Source organism: Giraffa tippelskirchi, chromosome 4, assembly GCF_054371585.1.
Source record: "Giraffa tippelskirchi isolate mGirTip1 chromosome 4, T2T-mGirTip1v1.2.pri, whole genome shotgun sequence".
NCBI lineage: Eukaryota > Metazoa > Chordata > Mammalia > Artiodactyla > Giraffidae > Giraffa > Giraffa tippelskirchi.
The window spans coordinates 149,331,396-149,349,258 of record NC_137278.1 but is presented as its reverse complement, the minus strand read 5'-3'; the positions used below and the strand labels follow the sequence as shown (position 1 = coordinate 149,349,258).

Below are 17,863 nucleotides of genomic sequence, written 5' to 3'. Positions count from 1 at the left end.
TCTTTTTTTCATGCTGTACTGAAACTCTGCCCATTAAACAGTAACTCCCTGTCCCTCCCTCCCTCTAGCTTCTGACAATCTCCATTCTACTTCCTGCCTCTCTGAAATGGACTACTCTAGATACCTCATATGAGTGGAATTATACAATATTTGTGTATGGCTTTTTGTGTCTGACTTATTTCACTTAGCATAGGGTCTTCAAGGTTCATCCTTGTTGTAGCATGTATTAGAATTCCCGTCCTTTATAAGGCTGAATAATATTTCGTTGCGTATATATACCACATTTTGTTTATCCAGCCATCCATCAATGGACATTTCTATCTATTGGCTGCTATGAATGATGCTGCTGTGAAATTAATATGGAAATACCTGTTCCAGTTCTTTTTAAATAAAAATTTGAAACTGCCCTTAAGGAGTAGGGAATTGAGTTTAGAACTCAAAAATTAGAAGCAAGAGGATCTTGAATTAAGATGAAGCCTCTTGGAAGTAATACCTGTATATTCTTCTAGCCTAAAGATAACCTATGGAATTTGACAAACATTAAAGATCAATACTATATTAAACCTGGTTCCTTTGGATTTATAGATGCAAAATTCACCACACCAAACTCTCAATGCCTTGCAAGTCATCTCTAGGTATTCCATCTTCCCTCTCTGTATAGTGTGGGTTTTCCAAGTGTCCCATAAAGTTGTCATGAAGGACAAACCAGTTGCTCTGGGACTCTTGAGACTGAGTTAGGTAGAAATGTTGATGACTTGATTATTGAGTCCTTTGATCCTACTGAGACTCTTGAGTCACAGTAATTAACAAATACATATATGAAGAATTAATGAGTCATGGAAAGGGAGAGGTACCCTATCCCAAAAAGTTACCTTAGTTAACGTGCAGCGAAAAGGAGTTTAAACCATATCAGATGCAAAATGTGGAAACAGCAACAAGTGAAAAACGGTTTTTAAATTTAGAAGACTCTAAGCTGCTCAAAGCCAAGCCCATGGAAGTCAGAGGAAACAGTGATGAGTCAGAAGAGAGGTCCTCGCGTACACCCAAGCAGATCACTCATTGATTTGCTTTATTGGTTACAACTACATCTCACCTAAGTGCAAAGTGTTGCTTATGTTCAGATATGTACTGAATTTGGGCGCTACAATGTTCTGCTTTAAATGTGGCTGGTAAAAGGATCCTAACCATGTCCTCTTCTGTCTGTAGGAATAGATAATCTCTATGAGAGGGCGCTTCACATCCGCAAACTCCTCCTGACCTTGCCCAGGTCGGTCCTTATAGTGATGAGGTACCTCTTTGCCTTCCTCAATCAGTAAGTACCACAATTCTTTGGCAAAATGCTCATTTTAATTCCCTGTGTACCGCTCTGAATTCTTTGTTCTTGGATTCTGTAAAATGTACATTGGGTTCCTTTTATTAGCAGAGTCAAAGAGAAGATGATTGAATGGAGACTGAAGATGCATTTTTCCTCAGCAGGGCAAAGTCATCATGTGTGACCTACCTTATAAGGTCACACAATGACCTAAATAAACCTCATCACCGGATGTAGACACTGTGGCCATAAATGCAAAAATGCACAAGCATTACTAAAAAGAACACTTTTCAGTGAAATATGTGCTTTTTTCCAACTTCCATCCAAAGCCAGTGTCATAAATGTTTTTGTCAAAATGATGTAAACCTCCTGCTCACTGCAGAAAATTTCTGTGATTTTTAATGTTATAGTCAGGGAAGGAAGGGAATTGTAGGTGAGACTTGTACACAGATCCAAAAAAGAATTGTCTGCAAATTGAGTATAATGAGACCTTGTCAAAAAGATGATATTTCTAAAGCGATCTTTAAAACAATGTCACAGAAATCTTAAAAATCACTACATTATTTTCAAGGAAACTTGACTCTTTTAATTTAGGGAACTTGATTTCAGTTGTGTCACTTGTAGGTACATGGGCTCCATGATAAGAACATCTTCCCCTGTTCTGTCTGAGTCCCCTGCTCTTTAATATTTCAATTAAGCAATTTTTTTAATTAAAAAAATTCAGGTGGAGTAAACTTTAGGAAATGCTTTCTCACTCAAGCATGAGCTCTCCCTTCTTAAAATTAGAAATTTTTTTCTTCTGTTTCACCAGAAGTGTTAAGTTCTTAAAAGCCATGGGGATTTATTACAACCATGCTGACTCTTCCTGAAATCATACCATTCAGATTGACCACACACCCCCAGCCCCCAAGCCAAGTATCCTACAATAGGGAAGTGCTGGCAGGGGACCCATACAGAATGGAGCTAAAGCATCTACAGATGACACAAGTACAAAAGTCACCCCTGGAAATAAGCAGTACCAAGAGAGATGGACGTAAACTATTTTAGGTTAAATGATACCATAAACTTTTATCTTTAAATAAGCCTAGTCACCCAGGTAGTTGTAAAAATCTGAAGGTTTGCCATCTTCACCTTTAATTGCACATGCCTCTCCTTCCCCAACATGGACCACCTCACTTTCCTGCTGGCCCTCTACATGATGTCCGTACCAAATATTCTTGACACGCCTAAGTGAAAGCCACTGTAAACCAATCAACCACAATGGACTAGGGAAGAAAACTGACCATGAATCAAGAAAGCTCTCAGAGTATGAATCTAACTGATGGTGGATCTCAACAGACTAGCAACCGTGCCGTGAGCCAGACATCGGCATTGCTTCCAGCATTTCTGCCCAGAGATGTCCCCTGGTTCCTGCACCTGCCTTCGTGCAGAGGCCAGGCCCTGTCTCTGGAGTAGGATACGTGGGACAGGAATTTTGGAAAGAGAAAGAAGCTATTCTCTTTTCATTGTAAAATCAAAATTTTTATATCAGCTGTTTGTTCTTCAAGCCAGCACTAAAGACCCAGAAAGACTGACTGACTCTCCCCATTGAGCTTAAGTGTGTCTTTTGGACATGAGATCATTCTTCTGAATCTCACTTTGCCTTCCTGCATTCATGTTGAAGGTGATCTGTAACATGATCATTGGCTGTTATTTGTGAACTGTTTTAAGATTTTATGTTTGAGAAATAGCAGAAAGGAAAGACATATGTTGCCTGTGAGAATCATACTTCTGTCTTTTCTACTTTCTCGGCTATCTTATTTCCAAAACAGGGTAAAGTATCTTGTCACATGGTATCTCACTTTCTTTGTGTCTGTCAACATCTCACAGATGTAGCTGAGTCTCTTTTTCTCTCCTTTCGTTTGTCATCTGTTCACCTGGATTTCACATTTCCTTTCAAGGCTGACATTCTATACACTGAAAGATAGATTATCTAGATCCTCCCTGGAACAGCACTTGGCCCATGTGTTAGAGGCATAGCATAAAGAACTTCTTATTTTCAGTCCCCTGTGGAAAATATCTCACCAAGAGCCACTGAATTGAATTTTAAAATTAGTACTAGACAACTGGAAATCTCCCTCAGAGTTTGTAGTTTACCAGCTTGAAATGGAATGTGAGAATTGAGGATTCTTTTTCCCCTTCACTTGGGCTTGTAATTGTCTTTTGTGACACTAGTTGTCACCTTGTATTGATCGTCTCACCCAAAAGCAAATTACAAAGCCTGGAGTTGCTTTCTTTCTTTCAGTGGGTGCAGAGAAAAGGTGCTTTTGTTTTTCTCAGGACTCCCCTCAAGATTTATGGGAAAAACTGAAATCTGAAATGTATTTGGTTAGTTGGAGGACAGTTTTAAAGATGATCATACTGTTTGCAGATGGAACTCTTTCACTTGATCCTGGTCTCCATTGTATTAGAAATTATCTTTAACTCTCTTTTGACTTTCAAAAAAATGCCCCTTAATTAAGCAAACAGGATTTATATTTCTCTTTCCATGTCTACCTAGTGGAAAGGTTGTAAGTTGCTTTACTTTCTTTAGAATTTGCTGAGCCACCTTAAAGTAGGATGAAATATTTTATTCTAATAAAACTCATTTGCAGAATAGGAGGTATCCTATTAAGCGTTTTCTTTTTCCCCCTTGTTCTTTTATAACTCCTGTCTTGCTTTCTTTCGTAGTCTTTCACAGTACAGTGATGAAAACATGATGGACCCTTATAACCTGGCCATCTGTTTTGGCCCCACATTGATGCCTGTCCCAGAGATACAGGATCAAGTGTCCTGCCAGGCTCATGTGAATGAGATTGTCAAAACCATCATCATCCACCATGAGACTATTTTCCCAGATGCTAAAGAGCTGGATGGCCCTGTTTATGAGAAATGTATGGCTGGAGACGAGTATTGGTAAGTCCAAGAATTTTAGTCCTTCCTTCTCCTCCTGGAAAAAATTATAGAAGTATAGGTATCAACTTAATTTTAAAAAAAAAGAATTGACTATAAGATGCCAGTGCTTCCAATTTAAAAAAAGAAGCAGCAGGAACACTTGAGATAAATTAGAATATTAAATTCTATGACAGCACTGGCTTCTTCTTATGGAAATTCATATTCATTTCTCTTTTCCCTAAGCACGGCATCTTTTTAGATACACCTACCCCATCATGACTTTTTTAGAGAATGGTTTTTATATAGAGAGCTGTATACATTTTTACTGTTATATCAAGAAAAGATAACAGAATTAACAGGCTTCATTTTCATTCCTAAATAGTTTCGATTCTAAGGAAAGTATTTCAAAAGTTTCATTTTAAAGGAGCAGCTGTCAACTAAATGTGTTTTCATTCTTACTTTCATTTTCATTCTTACTGATATTGTCCTAATCAATTACACAAGTCATGGTCACTTTGAACAAAGTTATTACATTATTATATTGTTGGGATAAAAAATTTTTAATAAGACAATATAGTCACCTCCCAATGAAGGGTAAAAATGTATAATCCAAAGATAAGGAAACCCCAAAATGTTTATTTTCACTATTTGATATATGAGTTCCAGCTTCTAAGAAATCATATACAATAAAACTGGTTTTAACTCGTTGAGGTCCTCCTGTGTGTCAGCTTCCCAGTGCATATAATCTCTTTTATTCCCACTCTACCAAGTGAGTTAAGAGAGGCCAAGGAGCCAGGCCAATGACTAGTGGTTTCTGGAGGCAGCCCAAGTCTGTCTGATTCCTAAGTCCACACGAGTCTTCCCACTCAGCAGCTGCCTACCAGCCTCCCTCGAAAACTGTCCTGTGCAGCTCAGATTCAGGAGCAGCTGGAAGTAGATTTGCCTAAGCCCTCCAGTCTGGACTCTGCAGGACACTTTGTTTCCCATTGCCTTACTGGGGATTAAGCAGAAGTAGAACAAGTAGCTGAAAGATCTAAATAACTGAAAGTACACTTTTTTTTTTTTTACTTAAACCACAGTATAATTTAAACCGCAAATAATCTTATGCCGTAAGAAAATTCAGAGTTGACCATTTCCAGAAGTACTGCTTTCTAAATTAACAGCAAAGCACGATAGATTCTGTGTGTGTGTTAGTTGCTCAGTTGTGTCTGACTCTCTGCAACCCCATGGACTGTAGCCCACCAGGGCTACATATTTTTAAAATATTTACTACATGCACGTACTGACATAAGCTTGGCTCTGGAAAGATAAATGAATAAAACTCAGCCCTGGTGAGTTTTTCAGAATTTTATTTTCAGAATTCAGAATTTTATTTTCCTAGTTGTATTTGTTTCAAGGCCAGTGTCAGTCATGTTTAGTATTTACAGATGTTCAGGGCTCTATCAGTAAGTTGTGCTGTCTTATACACTTTATCAGAGAGCAAATATATGGATGTCTGGTCAATATTATTTAATGTGTGTTGTATTCTAGGACTTTTTGTGGTTGCTCCTTTTTTACAAACGGGGTAAAATCCCCATAATAAAGAGTCTTGAAGTCAGTAACGTGTGCTTGATTATGTCTTCTCCCACACATGGTATTCTCTATAGATATCGCTTGTTTTAAACAGAAAGTCAATATTATAGTAATCATCCTCATCCCCCAATGCCAGCAATATAAATGGGCTTTTACAACAATGTCAGGTTTGTATTTGTAACCAATGCATTCCATTTATCAGCATACATTTGAGAAGTAATAGTGTAATGTTAAAGGATAAAATCTCTCAGATATAAAAATGAACATGTGTCAAGAAAAGTTTAAAAAGATACTACAGCCAATTCAAAGCAGAAATCAAGCAGTAGGGGATATTGAAATGAATTTGCAAAAATTGGTATATCCAGAGGGTGATAATCATATTCCACTAGAATTCACAAATTTTCATTTTTATACATAAGAATCATTTGTAATACTGTCAGTTTCCTACAAGTCAGTTTTGTCTTTACAGAGTTGTAATACGTCAAAGATGAAGGGACATAGACTCCCATAGGATTACACAATCCTGGAGGCTCCAGCATTCCACTGAAAGGCTAACCAGGAACTCCTTTGCCATTCCAAAGTCTTCTATTTTTCCTTAGAGTAGCAGTTGTTCAGTTTTGAAATTCACTTTGGCTTCATATGATTTCTGCTTCTGCTCCTCAGTGACAGCCCATACAGCGAGCACGGTACGCTGGAGGAAGTGGATCAGGACGCTGGTACAGAGCCGCACACCAGTGAAGACGGTATGCACTTGTGCTCATGCTATTATAAAACTAGTCTTTATAGCCATTTTTATAACCATTTTTAAAGAATTACTTATATTGTACTCACTTTGGCAGCACATATACCAAGAATTGCTTATATTAAGAATTGAGTAGATACAAAATAATATATTCCAAATATGTGTAAACTACAAAGAATACTACTACAGGGAACACCTGTGAAACCACCACCAAATTTAACAAAAAAGGTATCATTACCTTTTCACTTTCCTGAGCCCATTGTCTTCCATGCCCCTCAAGGTAAGCTCTGTGTTTGTGCTTTTAAATGGATTATTGTTTCATTTTTTGTTTTCTTGAACTTTTTATAAATGGAATCATACTATATATATTTTCATTGTTTTCTACTCAGTATTATATTCCTGAAATTCATCCCCGTCATTGCATGTAATTAGAATAATTTATTTACCACACGAATACATGAGGTGTTTTCTGTTTTTTGCCATTAAAAACAGTTCAGGCATGAATAGTTTGAACATGTACCTTGCTGCAGGTGTACAGGAGTTTCTCTCAGATATACACACCTAGGAGTAAGCATGTCTTCAATCTTGCTACATACTGCCAAACTATTTTTGGAAATGGTTGTAAGGGGACTTCCCTGGCAGTCCAATGGTTAAGATCCCACCTGCCACAAGAAGCAGCCAAAAAATAAGAAAATAGTTGTAGGGCTACCCACTCCCACCAGCAGTGTCTCAGCCTTTCAGTTGTATGTAGTCATCAACACTTGAGTTTATCAAATATTGTAGTCTTTGCCAATACTGTCAAGTGTGTAATGGTATCTCATTGTGATTTTAATGTGCATTTTTCTGCTTACTGATGAAGATGTTTTAAAACATAGTATATTAATAGAAAACTTATGGTATGGTAAGGGTAAGGGGGTATGGTAAGGCCAACAGATCGGGAGATGATCGCCACTGAAAAGATAATCTGATACTCACAGTTCCTAAGAGGAGGGGACACATCACACCTCAGGGGGCCAGGGAAAGCACCAGGGTCAGTGGGGCAGGAGACGGAACAACTGGGCAAGAGTTTTTATTGTGGTTTCCACAGAAAGGAACAGGCAAGGCAGGGTAAGCAGGGTTAGGACTGCCTAGTTTGCATACTTTCAGAGGGCTCTGTGGTTGTCTCTGGTTGGTACCTGGCCATGAAGTGATTGGGGCAGGGAGATAGTGGCCTAAAGTATGGGAGCCCCAGAGAGGAAGTGGCTGGATTGGTTGGTTTGCATTTGAAAAGCACATTCCAGGTTGAGTTGTTTACTAGGCATTTGCTAACCCTGGAAGGGATAGTCCTTCCAGGGGGAGCAAAGCCCCAGAGGTCATACTATAGACAATGAAAAACATGGTTAATACAGATACACTAATTTTTGTATGTTTAGATTTATTTTTGCAAAATTGCTATCAAATATTGTGCCAACTTAGGGCCTATTTGCCCACTGTTAGTTTCTCTGGGCTTTTTTTGCTTGGTTTAGTTTAGTTTGGTTTGGCTTTGGTTTTTCCTTGTAAAAGTTTATGAGGCTGGATCAAGTCCTTTATTGAGTATATGCTTTGCAGATATTTTCTGCTCTGTAGCCTGTCTTTCATGTGCCTATTACGTCTTTTGCCAAACAGAGGATCTTAATTTTAAAGGAGCTGAATTTACCCATCTTTTCCTTCATGGTTGTTTCACTTTGTGTCTCCTTTAAGAAATCCTTATCCTTCTGTGCCTTGAAGTTAATGTAGAAGTTCTTCTACAGTCTCTTTAAATCCTTTCAGGTTTTGTTTTTCACACAGAGGGCTTAATTCTACCAGGAATTCATTTGGAGGTATGGTGTGAGGTAGGGATCTGTTCCTTTTTTCTCCATATGGATGCACAGCTATTCCCACTGTCCCAGCCTTAATTGTCCTTTCTCTACTGCCCCACACCTTTATAATAAATCACTTGTCCTCTCTGTGTGAGTCCATTTCTGGTCTCTGTTCTTTTCCATGGGTCTACTTGTTTATCCCTACACTGCTGTCTTCATTTTGATACCTTTTAATAAATCTCAATATTTGTCAAATCAAGACCTCTGACTTTGTTCCTCTTAACAATTCTTGGCCTTTTGCAATTTCACTTAACTTTCAAATTCAGTTTTTCAAGTTCTTAGAAACAAATAAGAAAAAACTAAAAACCTGTTGAGGTTTAGATTGCCGTTGCACTGATTCTACATATATTAATATGGAAAGAATTGATATTTTTATAATATACAGTCCACAAACATCTTTCTAGTTACTTAATGTCGCCCAATAAACTTTTATATGTTTCTCTGTAGGGATCATTTTTTTCTCTAACTTCTTAAGTTTAATGTTTAACATTACTTTTTGACATTTTTAATATGAACATATAAACCTGTCAGTTTTTTCTTAGTACCTCTTTGGCTATATGCATAATCCTTTTATTCCCTCTTTAACTGTGACTAACCTGCTTTAAACTTATTCAGTTTTATTTTTTTTTCTCCCAAGTTCAGTTCACTTTCATATCTGCTTGGTCATTTGCTCTTTACTCATAATACTAATCCTTTCTATTGTTTTAGATTATGTGTCTAATTATTTTAAAAAGCTGAAGTCTTCCTGGATTTGTTTTTGTTGGCTTTTGCTCATCTGAGTCTTATTTCCAATGTGTTTTATATATTTTTTACATATTTCTTAGAACTTATGGAATTCATTTACATTGAGGTAAAGGTATGTCCCTCCAGAGAGGGTTTTCATTTACTTCTGCCTGGGGCATAACCAGCTTGGAACCACAAATAGATTTTTAGTTTGAGGTTTTTCAGGCCACCCAGGTAGTATCAACTTAAAATGCAAACCTGCCTGAGGGCTAGAATGTGGTTGGGATTCTGAGGTGATTTTTTTTTTTTTTTTCCAAGCCTTTAGATAGATTTTTTTCCCTTAAATTCAAGGTCAGAGTGGTTACATCTATGGAGAAGTGTGGAGAGTGGGAAGGGAAGAGAATTTCAGAACTAGAAATCCACTGTGACACTGAGAGTTCGACACTTTGGTGGGGCTTAGAGTCTCCATACTGGGAAGCCCCTGGACCTTGTCTTTTGTTTAAAATAAAGTTTAAGTTAACCAGGCAGGGGAAAAGGCCCTCAAGGCAAACTGACTTACATATTCTAGTGTTCATAATTCTGGTGTTCTGTTTACCTCCGTAGGTGCCTTCATTCAAGTTTAGTATTCCTCATTGTCATTATTAATGCAATTATGAAGTTTTGGGGGTTTTTTTAATCCAGCATTTTTAGTTGATTTCAGCAGGAAGGTTATCAAGGTGTCTAGGGTCCACTCTCTACTTTAAAAAAAAAAATTGACATTTTCAGAAACTTAAACTGGAAGAAATTCTTTAAAGTGAGAGCTTCTATTTCTGTGGGATTGCTTTTGAAAGTCTCTGAGCCCACCCTCTGCCATTCTTCTCTCCTTTCTTTTGTCTTGAGTTTCATGTCTCTATAATTCATTCCTTTTTCACTGGTGAGTTTTCTAAGTGTTTCCTTGCTTGTCCCAGTGGCAGGAAAAGCCCACAACAGAGCCCCAGCCGTCTCTTCCCAAACCTCAGTCTCACCACTGTACCATCTGTCAGTTGTTCTTACCTCTTGGCTACAAAAGAGAAGCTCTGCTGAGAGCTCTGTATTTGAGATAACATTTTGATCTTGTTCATTCACCTGATAGTGCTGGAGACAAAAGCATTGCTTACAAAGAACAGATATTCTTGCCTGCAGCCAGACTCTAAAGTCTACTAAATTAACCAGAGTATTGATCTGTCTGTTTGATCACCAGGTATTGCATTTTCTTCCCTCTGTCATGGTATCACTAAAGAGAGTAACTTTTGTTTCCAAGAGAGAGGCTGTCACAGAACAAAATCATCATCTGCAAGGGCAGGGGTAACAGATGTAGGAGAGAAAGTGTCAGGGACAGCAAGGTCCCAAAGGGATAGCATGATATACTAGCACTTTGTATAAAATTACAAAAAATGGAAATATAAGACTTGATAGCACCAGGCAGTCAGAAAATCAGCTCTGTTGAATGTTCTTTCTCTTGCACAAAATTACAATAGCCATTTAGGAGAATAAAGTTATCACGTTCACCGTCGTTGTTGTTATTGGGAGCAGAAGCATTCTACTAAGCCTCTGCAGGACTTTAAAGGGCTGTGTGACCCTACATGAAAGGGGTGTGGTGCATCGCCATGCCCTGAGATCGATTTGCTCTGCAATGACTAGTGCTCTGCAACGAGACGTGTATAAATAGTTTATTGATTGACACTTGACTGAAATTTCTCTCATGGGAGTAGAAAGAAGTCAAAATAATGAAATTGCTCAGAATTACTAGTTGATGTAGTAAGATCACCAATGAAGTATACTTCTGATTCATCTGGTCATTCTTTCATAATGTCTGTACCTTTGAACTAAATAAAGTCTGATCATCTTGCTGCTAGTTGTTTCAAAAAATAAAGAGGTAATGAGCATAGAGGGCATGATGATGAAATTATAAAATATGTACATATCTATTAAACAGTCTTAAATGGCCCTTGGCCAGTGATGACAGTATGATTGAATGACATTAAAGAAAATGAATGGCTCTTTCTTCCCTTTGACAGGTACATGGGTTGTATACTATGTTATGCTATTATATTTCCATTTTTTTCAGTAAAACAGTTTAAACATATGGGTGTATCACATAAGAATTTGCAGACTACATATCATGAAGCTCTTTTTAATCAATTGGCATGCCTTCATTCCTCCATGAATGTTTATTTGTGTCCCTTACACCACAGACATGTTTATTTCTGTCCCTCAGGGAGACCTGGGGTAAAAAATTTGGTATCTGTCATCTTGGTTCAAGCAGGATTTTATGTACAAATTTAGAACAAAGTATAAAGTTAGTCCCCTTGAATAAAGAGTTCTATTTCCTCCTCTCTGAGCAGACTTGTGGATATTTAATAAAACTGCTATTTATATTAAAATATTTTTAGGATGGAATAATGGAGTGTTAACATATGATCTAAAAGTTATTGTCAGTTGTTAAAGAACTTAAACTATTGTTTTAAAATTATTTTTACACCTACCTTGTTGAGAAGTATACCATGTACAGATTATAGTGTTTGATTCTTCCATATGAATTATTATTTACTTAAGCATCTACTTATCTACTAGCAAAGGATGGGACTTTTTTTTCTCTTTATTTTAAATATATAGCAGAAATTCACCCTGGTCCTTCATAGAAGATAAATCCTAAGCTTTTTCAATATGTTTGTTGATTTTTGTGTTCATGCTGTCCCAGGGAATGTTTGCATTTTTCAAGTGAGACAGAAGCTTAGCTGGCTATCCAGAGATTTCATTTGTAGTTATTTCATATAAGTACAACAGATATTGAAGATATTGCATTAAACTTTGGGAAGAGATTAACTCTTTTAAATGAAAAGGTTTGTTACCAAGGGAAATAGAAGATAATAAGTTCCTGACAAAATATTTGACAGTTTTTAATCTATTATGTGTACACATATTCTAAAGCATTTCTAAAGTAACAGCATACATGTTCAGTTTTTAACAAATGACATTGCTCACTGCGTAGAGTTCTCTAAGCATAATACCACTTGTACTGACCCTTTTTAGTTCTGTTTCTTATTGATTAGTAGTTGATTCACCTGTTGTTGGTAGCGGGGATAAGGATGGGGTGATGGTGGGAGAGGAGAGGAAAGACCACAGAACTACCAGTTCTGGACTTTTTGCAGTAACCTGAATCACAAAAAGCAACTCTTGTAGTTGTTCTGAGTGGTTTGTCCTCTTATTTGCCTTCAGTATTTGTGGTCAGAATTAAAATAGAGCTGAAATTCCAATTCTAGGCCCAGAGTTTGATATCTCGTTTCAACTTTTGATTTTGAGATCACTGTAAATTCATATGCATCTGTAAGAAACGCTACAGAGAGATGCCATACACCAACCACCTCCCCGTTTCCCCCCAGTAGTAACATCTTATATCACTGTTACTATCACAAGGACACTGACACTGATACACTCCATCCACCATATTCACATTTCACCAGTTTTACATGCATTCACCTGTGTTGTTTACTTAGTTCTACACAGTTTTATCACACAAGTAGATTTGTGTTACCACAGTCAAAATCAAGAACAGTTGTATCATAGGGATCCCTTTGTGCTACGCTTTCATAGCCAAAGCCATCTTCTTCTATCGCTTCCCCCCACCCTAGCCTCTGGTGATCACTAATCTATTCTCCATCTCAGTTATTAGGTCATTTCAAGTATGTCATATGAATGGCCTTGTGCAACATGCAACTTTTTGAGGTTGCTTTTTCTCACTCACCGTTATTCCTTTCAGTACCTTTTGATCCTAGAAGATATTTTTGAGTCTGGTCTCTTGAGTAGGCATGCTTGTTTCACAGGTGATATCCAGAATTTGGTTTTGATACTAGAAAAAATAAAGTTGTCTTTACGCTTGGTGGTAAGATTTGATAGTGCCCAAAAAATACCTAATGAAATTAAATGTATTCAAACAATATTTAATGTGGTGATATCTGTAAACTTGTTTTTAAAATAGGCAAATAAAGCATAAACTTCTTGGTGTTCTAGAATAATGACTCTTACGTGTTATAAATAGTATTAACATGTTGCCTGGGAACTCCATCAACATCAAAATAATATTGGAGCTATTGCAGAGAACATTACAACCCAAGGAGAGATTTTATATATTACAAAGTTTTAAATATTTTTATTAGACTATCATGATCTCTCTAGTACAAGGCTGTAAAAATTAAGATCTAATTTTCAATTTTTCTTTGCCTGAGAAACTGATGATAGAAAGAGAGTGTTTTTCTTTATCCCTTTTAACAGCATCATTTTCCCATTGTCTTGATTTATTACCGTGTTCTGTCTGGTTATTAACATAACCTTGTTTCTTTCTAAAGCTTCATATAGACCTTTCAGTTAGTGTTTCATGCCTTCCTGACAACCCTGCCCCACACTGTTTTCTGGTGTGTTCTTTGTAGAATGTGAGCCAATAGAAGCGATAGCCAAGTTTGACTACATTGGGCGGTCTGCCAGAGAATTGTCCTTCAAGAAGGGTGCTTCCCTGCTGCTGTATCACCGCGCTTCGGAGGACTGGTGGGAAGGAAGGCACAACGGGATTGACGGGCTTGTGCCGCACCAGTATATAGTGGTGCAGGATATGTGAGTAGTGCCAGCTTCCATCACCTGAGTGCTCCCAAGAGAGGACTCCAGCTGTTGTTCTTACATTGTTCTTACCTTGGTCTTGTGAGAAAACAGAAGGGATTACAGAGCAAAAACTTCTGAGCTGGGCTCAGTTCTTTACCTTGCTGATGGAAAATGAAAACCCGTTGGCCGGGAAGTACTGTTAGCAAGGACCCATGCTCTCCCAGCAGGTCTGGAGCAAGGACTAGTGAGAGATGCCTTCTGAAGCTTTCAGGTTCTTAGAAGAATACCCCGTGCAGAGGCTAGTTTTAGGAGCTGGAGTGGCACTGCTGATTCCTAAAACAGTGGTGCCTCTTCCCTTGGTGTCTGTTTTGATTCCAGATTCCCCAAAGGGAGGCTACTGACTTCAGGTCTAAAGAGAATCATCTCCAGGCTTCTTTTTTAATTTTGCTTAAGAGAAAGCTCTACTTTCAAAAATACTTAGAGTGGTATCTTCCCATCTGGTCTTAATATTAAGTGAAAGAAACCAGTTACAAAATAACATGTACAGTATAATCTTAATTTTGTGACTATGATATTTCACAACGCAGCACCAATTTACGAACAGCTTTTCAAGGAAAAGAGAAAAATACCACATAAAATGGATACAGTGATTGATTCAGCCTAATTTTAAACTGTTAAAATGTCTCTCAGAATCTAAGAAATATTATGTGTGTGTGTGTGTTATGCAGACATGCAGTCCTAAAGTACACTAACATATAAATATCTACAGTAAATACTATACATACAGGTGGACATTCTTATAGATAGGTATGTCATGCAGAAGAGAAAAGCAGAGAAAGATATTTTCTAGAATTCAAACAGTGGTTGTCTCTGGATATTATATTATGGGCGATTTGTCATCTGAATTTTCCAATTTACCTGCCATAAAATGATGCTATATTTATAGTGAAAAGAAACAAGTTATGTTAGCAAGAGAAAGACTTAGATACATAAATGCCATCACTTATTCTTTTGTCCCCATTCATCAAGCAAAAGACCCTCACTCTTGATTCTTACTGTCTCAGGGATGATACATTTTCAGACACTCTGAGCCAAAAAGCTGACAGCGAGGCCAGCAGTGGGCCAGTAACTGAAGACAAGTCTTCATCCAAGGACATGAGCTCCCCAACAGACCGACATCCTGATGGCTATTTAGCCAGGTAGGTGGACTCCCGAGCCTCCACTTCTCCAGGGGTTCTGAGGAGCTGTGGCGTCCACAGCCTTGCAGAATTACCCATTATGACAACCTCTGCTATTCTCTCTGTCTAGACAAAGAAAAAGGGGAGAGCCACCCCCTCCAGCAAGGCGTCCTGGCAGGACCAGTGATGGCCATTGCCCCCTCCATCCCCCACACGGTCTTTCCAACTCCTCAATTGACCTGGGGTCCCCAAGCCTGGGCAGTCATCCCCGGGGCCTGCTGCAGAACCGTGGCCTCAACAATGACAGTCCTGAGAGGAGGCGTCGGCCAGGCCACGGCAGCCTGACCAACATCAGCCGCCATGACTCCCTCAAAAAGATCGACAGCCCTCCTATTAGAAGGTCCACATCATCAGGGCAATACTCAGGCTTCAACGACCACAAGCCGCTGGACCCAGAGACAATCGCTCAGGTAGGCTGCTTTGAAGACAATATTGCATGCTAAGTACCATGGTATGATGAAGGAGGCATTACAGGAGTTACTTTCTAGAGCCATATCTTTTGTACAGAACCAACTAAAGAAAACAGAAACTAGCCCATTCTTTGAGGCCATTTGTTACAAGAAGGGCCCAAATATTGGGTTGGCCAAAAAGTTCGTTCTAGTTTTTCCATCATATCAGAATGAAGTTTTTGGCCAGCTCAGTGTATTGAGTTCTTAGTGATTTAAACAGAGACATGGCAGAAATGTAAGACCCAGGACAGTCAAACCTATCACTCCTGAACGGCCAGAAAGATTCAGAAAAAAAGAATGAAGAAAGACTAGCCCTCCTAGATCTTGAACGTATGCTTGAGCTAGTAAAACAGACAAATCAAGGGAACAGAATGGAGAACCCTGAAACAGAACATTTTTAGTGTATGATGAAGGTAACACTTTCAACTTAGGAAATGAAGGATTAGTCAATAAAGGAAGTGAAAAATAATGGTTGGCTGTTTAAGAACAACAAGTCTAGCTACTGTGTCACTCCTGAATGCACGTGTATCTTCACTTCCCAACAGTGACTGCAGAGAAGGGTTTTGTAGGTTTTTTTCTGATGATTAGAATTGACAAAGTGTAAGTAAAATAATATTAATAGATTTTCCCATCATTCTACCATTTTTTTCCTCTGGCTCTTTTTAAAGCACAAGCCATCAGAAAATGTATGTATGACAGAAAAAAACAAAGAACTGAATCACTATCCTGTACATCTGAAACTAACACAGTATTGTAAAGCAAGTATACATCAATGAAAAAACGAAAAGAAAACGTGTGTATGGCTAGTGAAAAAGGAGGTGAAAGAGATTATTAAGGGTTTGCCATTTGAGTAATCTTAAAGTGTCTTCTAGCTACCACTGAAGCTTAAAAAAGTGAGTGAGAAATTAATGAAACAAACATGGGGAAGTATTAAAGATGGGTCATGTTTAATAAAGAGCACTCCAGGAAACCTGCATTTTGATATGACAAATTTCCAAGCTATTTTCATTGTCCTAACTAAAAAGAATTTTGGAAGGCAATCAGATTACGTGGAGAGTTTAATGTGTTTTCACAAAATTAATCCAATTTTAAGTGCACAATAATTTTTCAGCAAAAAATCAAAAAGGCTTTTGACCTTTTTGGGTTTTTGTCTATTTGAAAGGCAATGCAGAGTCCTTTGAGGTATATTTAGAACCAGTAATATTTGACTATAATTGAATTTAATGATTTGAAAAATCCATAACATCATTGCTTATAAAAAGCATATGAAACACTATTTAGGTTAGAGAGACAGGGAATTAGGAGCTTAGTAGTGGAAAGGCATAATAAGGTCTACTTTAACCCTTTTGCTTCTAGAACCAGGAAATCCTTTAACTGTAAATCATAAAAACAAAAACTCAACAGATAAACCAGGCTCTGTATGTTTTCTCTGGGGCTAATACTTATAAAAAACAAATCCATATATTTAGCATCAAATGGAAATCACATATGAAAATAATCACTTGTAAAGTGATGTCATCCTCATAAAATGGCTTCCAGCTGTATCCTTTATTTATCTTTCCATCTCTCATCTTCAGATTTTCCCATGAGGATAAGTGAGCCTGCCATCATGGTATTCATACCAAAAACACACAAATTCTTTCAGTAAATAAGTGGAACCCCTGATAGAGCTTTTTTAAAAATGCAACTTATCCTTATGTGATCACTGGATCTTTATTCATTTAGCAAGTCTTTATTGAGCACTTACTGTATGGCAGCTCCCATGATAGATGTTATAGACAGAGTTAAATCAGTGGCCAGCCGCTGCATGAAGGTACTTGTAAATCAGTGGGGGAGGTGGCTGTGGAAATCAATTCCTGCTCTCCAGAGCCGCAAGCTAATGTTCAAGGTGAGTGGAAGTCCTGAAAATGTAGAAGAGGCATTTCAATCACACTAGTGCAATGGCTCTCTACCTACCTCACACAATACTCATATGTGTATGTGTGAATAAACAGTGTGAAACAGATCCTCTTAACTTTTTTTTTTTTTTGGAATTTAGTTGCTTTACAATGCTGTGTTAGTTTCTGCCATATAGCAAAGTGAATTAGCCACACATATACATAAATCCCCTGTTTGTCACCAGTGAGCATTGAGTAGAGCTCCCTGTGCTACACAGTAGGTTCTCACCTTAACCTTTTCTAGGTGTACAGGTCAGTAAAGTATTCACATTGCTGTGTAACAGATCTCCAGAACTTTTTCATCCTGCAAAACTGAAACTCTGTACCCATTTGAGAACAATGCCTATTTTCCCCTCCCCCTACCTTCGGCCCTAGCTACTACCATTCTACTTTTTCCTTCTGTGAATTTGACTACCTCATATAAGTGGCAGAGAAGGCAATGGCACCCCACTCCAGTATTCTTGCCTGGACAATCCCATGGACAGAGGA

General features: G+C 38.0%; 1 protein-coding gene across 28 annotated transcripts in view; it reads left to right on the top strand.

Moving 5' to 3' along the window:
- SRGAP1 (SLIT-ROBO Rho GTPase activating protein 1) overlaps positions 1-17,863 on the top strand; it is a 291,940-nt gene that overhangs the window by 263,608 nt on the left and 10,469 nt on the right. For all 28 annotated transcript variants that reach the window (XR_014081883.1, XR_014081886.1, XR_014081884.1 and 25 more), the window contains 6 exons: positions 1,207-1,312; positions 4,022-4,246; positions 6,461-6,540; positions 13,585-13,765; positions 14,815-14,949; positions 15,059-15,398. Coding sequence is in view for 16 of the 28 variants with exons in the window: in XM_081588879.1 (XP_081445005.1) it covers positions 1,207-1,312; positions 4,022-4,246; positions 6,461-6,540; positions 13,585-13,765; positions 14,815-14,949; positions 15,059-15,398 (1,067 nt within the window). In the remaining 12 variants the exon portion in view is untranslated. The remainder of the gene's footprint in view (positions 1-1,206; positions 1,313-4,021; positions 4,247-6,460; positions 6,541-13,584; positions 13,766-14,814; positions 14,950-15,058; positions 15,399-17,863) is intronic.